At 35.3% G+C, this 5,763-nt stretch overlaps 1 protein-coding gene across 1 annotated transcript; it reads right to left on the reverse strand.

Annotated features, from left to right (window-relative positions):
• Window positions 1-3,313: 3,313 nt before the first annotated feature.
• On the reverse strand, window positions 3,314-4,530 carry LOC110182191 (uncharacterized). Its single transcript, XM_020950199.2, has 3 exons — window positions 4,381-4,530; window positions 3,981-4,317; window positions 3,314-3,917 (listed from the first exon to the last, which is right to left on the reverse strand). The coding sequence occupies exons 1-3, from the start codon at window positions 4,392-4,394 to the stop codon at window positions 3,474-3,476; spliced, it is 795 nt and encodes a 264-aa protein (XP_020805858.2). The 5' UTR covers window positions 4,395-4,530; the 3' UTR covers window positions 3,314-3,473.
• Window positions 4,531-5,763: the final 1,233 nt, after the last annotated feature.

Genomic DNA, 5,763 nt, shown 5'->3' on the forward strand with positions numbered 1-5,763 from the left:
TGACTGTGACAGTGTACACGTTACGGTACACGTTTGTCAACTTCCGCTCCACTTGTTGGTGTGCGTAAGTGTTTGCCGCAACAAAGAGGTTTCACAACATCCGCCTCCACATCCGTTACGACTACCGACTACCGACTACTGACTACTGACTATTGGTGCTATTCCCTGTATTCCCTGTACCCTGGTAAGGGCAGTCTCCTAGTCGCATTTTATCAAATGAAGCAGAATAAACTTTGCGTAGTTTTATTCGCCTTGGAGTGCCGGTACACACACTCGTATCCCTGTGTTGTGTGTGTGTGTGTGTGTGTGTGTCGAATAATGCATTGTACTCCTGTCTTCCTGTCTCTCTGTCTTCCTGTCACACATCCTAAAAGTTTCAGTTACGTCAGAATTACTGGTGACATATACAGTGGCTCACAGCTTATTTCGTGCAAAGGTTAACCTAAAATTCAAACTCGTATATTTAACGAACGGTAAGAGGTATCAACAAAATTTAAATGCAGTTTTGTTAAGTAGGATTTAGGCATTTATGAGGACACTTCATTATTTTTAAATACCATTAGATAACGCTTAAAACTAAAATACAAAAAAAATACTGACTTTTTTTATGTCACAGCTTATTTCGTGCAAACAACTTGATCTTAAATTATAATTATAATAATAAACTTAATATTTTGTGTGGCCTCCATATTGCTTAATTACATCCTTAAAACGAGTTTCCATTGAAAAAACAAATTTTTCCGTTGGTTTCTTTGGAATCTTGGGCCATTCTTCGAAGAGGCCTGTTTTGAGCTCATTTGGTTGGGTATCGACCTCTTGCCAGGATACCAGGATCTAAAATTGGCTACAAATTCTTAATGACGTTAAGGTCAGGAGACTAGGCAGGTGTATCCATTAAGTGAGGGCAGTTCCATTGCATCCAGGTCTGCAGAAAATCTGATTTTTGCTTTGGGTCATTATCCTGGTAAAATTGGTAGCTCCTCTATGTTCAATTTCTTGGCGTCCTGGTCAAAATTATCCTTCAACTGTTGAAGGTACTTATGTTTGTTCATAGTTCCATCGATTAACGCCAAAATTCCAACTCCGGATAACGCCATGCATCCCCAAGCCATGATACTATCGCCACCATGCTTGACCGTAGGTATTAGATTTTTAGTGTGCAGCTCTGTATTTAGTTGATGTCAAGAATACTGCATTCCACCCTTCCTAATTTTGGCCCAAAATGTTGATCTTGGACTTGTCTATGAAAATAACATCATTCCAGATCGATAACGGATGAGTTACATGGTCGTTGGAAAATTTAAGCCTGCGCTTCTGATTCCTCGGCCTAATAAAAGGCCTTTTGCGGGCTACTCGGTCATTAAAGTTGTGTTTCCGCAAGTCGCGGCGGACGAAACCTTTTCCCATTTCATGTTCAATATCTACTTCATGTTTTGGTGCCCAATTTTAGCGATTAATTAATTTATTTAATTAATTTTTTAGTATAATTCGCCTTTTCTCCATACCTGAAAAAGTTTTATTCTGAGCATTTGGCCTTTATCTGCTAATAGATTTTCTCGGTTGAAGCATTGGATGATATATTGGACAAGAATATAGCTCACGTTTACTATTTCAGCAAAATTAAGTTTAGTTTTTTCATTTTTAATGTGATTTAGGACCAGTTTGCTTTGCTCCATGGGTGTACGCGTGCTCATTTTGGTAAATCAAAGAAAACTTTTTTTTTCAGTGTAACCAAACGTTAAAAAGTTATAAATATATAAGTTGATATCTTCTCTAATGGATTGCAACAAGAAAAAGTTATTTCAGATTAACGAATTACAAATTTAGTGTACTTAAAGTTCTTGCACGAAATAAGCTGTGACATGAAAAAATTCGTTATTTTTAGTTTGTTTTAGATTTTAGAGTTAACTAATAGTTTTTAAAAATAATAAAGTGTCTTAATAAATGCCTAACTCCTACTTAACAAAACTGCATTTAAATTTTGTTGATATCTCTTACCGTTTGTAAGCTATAAGAATTTGAATTTTAAGTCTACCTCTGCACGAAATAAGCTGTGAGCCACTGTATGTACAGAGTGTAGAAGGTATAGCTTGGACAAAACCCCCACAGTCCAGTGTCCTTTGAGAGTATTTTATTAAAAAATATAAATAAAAGTATATATACCTATTTATGTATATAAATATTATTATTATGAAAATCGATTAAATTAGTTAAAATTTATAACCTTTAAAATAAGAAAGCTATGCAAATTTAAACATAGTTAAAGGATCTGTCAAGCAAATTCAACAAACTGTCAGTGCATTATAACAAGTTGGCAGCCCTAAAACATTATGTCAAATTTTTACATAACCTAACAAACAAATCCTAAGCTTAAAAAAAGGATACCGCCTCTGTATTCAAAAATATTATATAATTTAATTCTTAATACTATTTGTTTTTCCCGCAGTTTAATGCTTCTCAGGTCTAGAGAGTAACATTAAACATGCTTTAGTTTTTTTGTTGAAACGGTAAGGCCTGTTCCTGGTTCGCCTTTGATGCTTTTAATATAATTATGCACTGAAAATTCTATTATATATTGTTATTGTATTGAAAACAACAACAATAACAAGTACGAAAATAAGAAAAAAAGAATGGCAACATTCTGATGTAGCTGACTTTGTGTCCAATAATTCGATTTATACACTTTTTACCGACAGAGATGGCAAAGGCAACCGGTAGCACCCGGTCAGGGCCACCCTTTTATGGCACTCTGAGTGCATTAGATCCAAAGTGGCTGCCAGCAAACTTTATTATTGCGGCTGAGTACCAATATCTCCCACTTCCCATATACCTCTACCTATACCTGCATATATATATGTACATATATGTGTGCTTAAATTAAATGTACATATATGTATTTACATAAATACCTTAGTTGCTTTTCCATTTGTAAAGTGGCCTTTATGTCTACGCTTTAATTTATTTGCCTTTTTTTTAAGATTATGGGGATTTTAATACAAAATTGCTTTGGATAATTATCTTAATTATAAACACTATGGGAAGTATTAGCCTTCAATACTTAAGAAACTATTTATTAACTTAGTCGGAGTCTTCATTTGAACATAGATTCAGTTGTCTAAAAGTTCACTAAGGACCATGGACTATTTATACATAAATAAGTATCCCTAATTTTACCCTTTTACCCTTTTAGCTTTTCTTTTCCCCCATTTCTATATGATCCCTCTCATGCTTTGCCTGCAATGTTCAAGCGAAGCAGCTAAAACCACTTAAAGTTTCCCTCAGTTTAATAATAATAATAATTATAATATTTTAGTTAGGTTAAAATATTTACTTGCAGTTAGTGCATAAACAAACACATTTATTACAGTTTATATGTCGAATAGGTAAAATGATTTATAACAAATCATCTTGTTCCCCTTCCCAAAACTGAACAAAAAGAAAAACAAACAAATAACACAAGAATGTGGACCTCCTCATAGATCCCAACGATGGCAGGCGATTGCCATCGCAATGTGGGCCAAGGTAATCCAATATCCTGGGCCCCAATACGGAGCTATCGTCATCGGATCCTGGTCACCCTTGCATTGCTGACAAGGATGAGGGGGTAGCTTAAGGATTGCCATTTGCTGGGGTAAATTATCATCACCCGGTATGGTCATCAGTGCACCCGCGGAGAGAGCCCGCAATAGCATAAGATCAATGGGAGAGGGAGAGACTCCGTTCATGGAGGGCAGACCATCATCAACATCATCGGGATTAGCATTAGCAGCAGCAGCAGAAGCAGCATCACCAGCGGCATCATCACCATCCACAAAGTCCAAGTCATCGAAGGATAGAGCTCTATGCAAATACTCTGGATCAACCACATTCGAGCAGATCTCTCGAACAAAGTGTGGATAGTAATCGACGCGATCTTGCTGTGAGAGTATCTATAAGAACCTATATAGGGTAAAACCCTTCTCCTCCCCCCTCTAGCTTACCACATTTCCCGCCATGCCCACAAATGTCAGGGAATTGGGCTGGGACTCCTCCACTCCTCCCACATTATCAATGGCCCTGAAGGTGCCACCTCCACTCTGGAAATTATTATGAATCCCGGGCTGGGTTATTATTATCTGCCTCTGGTTGGCAGTGTGAATGGCCTGCATTAGCTCATTCATTGATGGATTGACCAAGTGAACGCTCTCCGAGGCATCGTCATCCCCATCATCAACATCATACTGAGCTGAGGGCGATGATAGAACCACCATGCCTTGGTCCTCAATATCTCGTAATCCTTTTTGGGCACTTGCAGCACTCAAAAAGGCACGATTTGCTCTGTATTTGAGTATTTACCTAATATTTTTAACTTATTTATGAATAATTTAGTTGCGAGCTTACAGATACATCCACATTGTTGAAGATCAAATGGGCTTAAAAACTGAAGAAAGAGTGTACCCCCGCTTAACAAGGTACGAGAAAATTTAGTTAGAAATTTTGTACAAGTTCTATGTAGAATTGTATTGAAATCAAATAATTTGACATTGAGGCAAAGTCGACTATGTTTTAGTTATATTATATATTTAAAATATAATAATGGAATATTATACAACCCTGGAAAAATTCTAATAAATTCATTTACTGTCTTACAGAGAAAGGACAACCAATGTTTATGGCGAAGGAGCATCGCAGTTTTAGCGCTTATTTAGTCAACTAATTATTTGCAGCCCCATCAGTGCTAATCTTTCCAAGAATAGAGTTTTCTCAAGTGTTTTCCCAAGTGCTTTTCATGGATAAATATCTTACAAAGTCCTCACTGAAGTCGGGTTTCGTTAGCAGCGGTCTGTCTATAATTAAAACAAGTTCGTTGTCGACGAAACCTGCATGCTGTGTGGGACAAACAACATGGATATTTGGTTTTGGACTAAATTCGACACAAAACAATTATAAACAAGAAAGGAAATTAATTTTGGGGTGACAAAGTTTATATATCCTTGCAGTTTGCAATTGAAATATAGGAACGTACCGAAAATAAATCATAACTGAGCTTAAGATGTTCACATTCTTTGAATCAATATATATCGAAATTATTAATCGACATCTAATTTTTTCAGCATATGAAAGTTTTGAAAACTCATAACTAAGCCGAAAAATCATTAATTTTAATTCGGAAAGCTGTTCTGTGCTAGTTTTTAATAAGTTAATAAAACTGCATACTCCATTTAACATTTAAGACAATTTCAATTTTTGCCCATTTTTTAAAATTCAATTTTCACAATTTTACGCCTTCAAAATTGTGAAATTTTTAACAAAAATTAAATTTTTGTCGGACATAGCTAGATCGATTCGGCTGTTGATGCTGATCAATAATATATATGATTTATAGGGTCGGAAATGACTCCTTCACTGAATTTTAAGCTTCTGACTATAACTATAATCTAATTTTCGAGTAGATATTTATCTATATTTTTATACTATATTTTTTCTACCAATTAAGATTAAAAATATTCATAACCAAGCCAAAAATGCATTAATTTCAATTCGGAAAGCTGTTCTGTGCTAGTTTTTATTAAGTTAATAAAACTGCATACTCCATTTAACATTTAAGACAATTTCAATTTTTGCCCATTTTTCAAAATTCAATTTTCACAATTTTACGCCTTAAAAATTGTGAAATTTAAAAAAAAATTAAATTTTTGTCGGACATAGCTAGATCGATTCGGCTGTTGATGCTGATCAAGAATATATATGATTTATAGGGTCGGAAATGACTCCTTCACTGAA

The sequence above is a fragment of the Drosophila serrata genome, unplaced genomic scaffold (assembly GCF_035046125.1).
Source record: "Drosophila serrata isolate PLE 108 unplaced genomic scaffold, ASM3504612v1 contig_251, whole genome shotgun sequence".
NCBI classification, from domain to species: Eukaryota; Metazoa; Arthropoda; class Insecta; order Diptera; family Drosophilidae; genus Drosophila; species Drosophila serrata.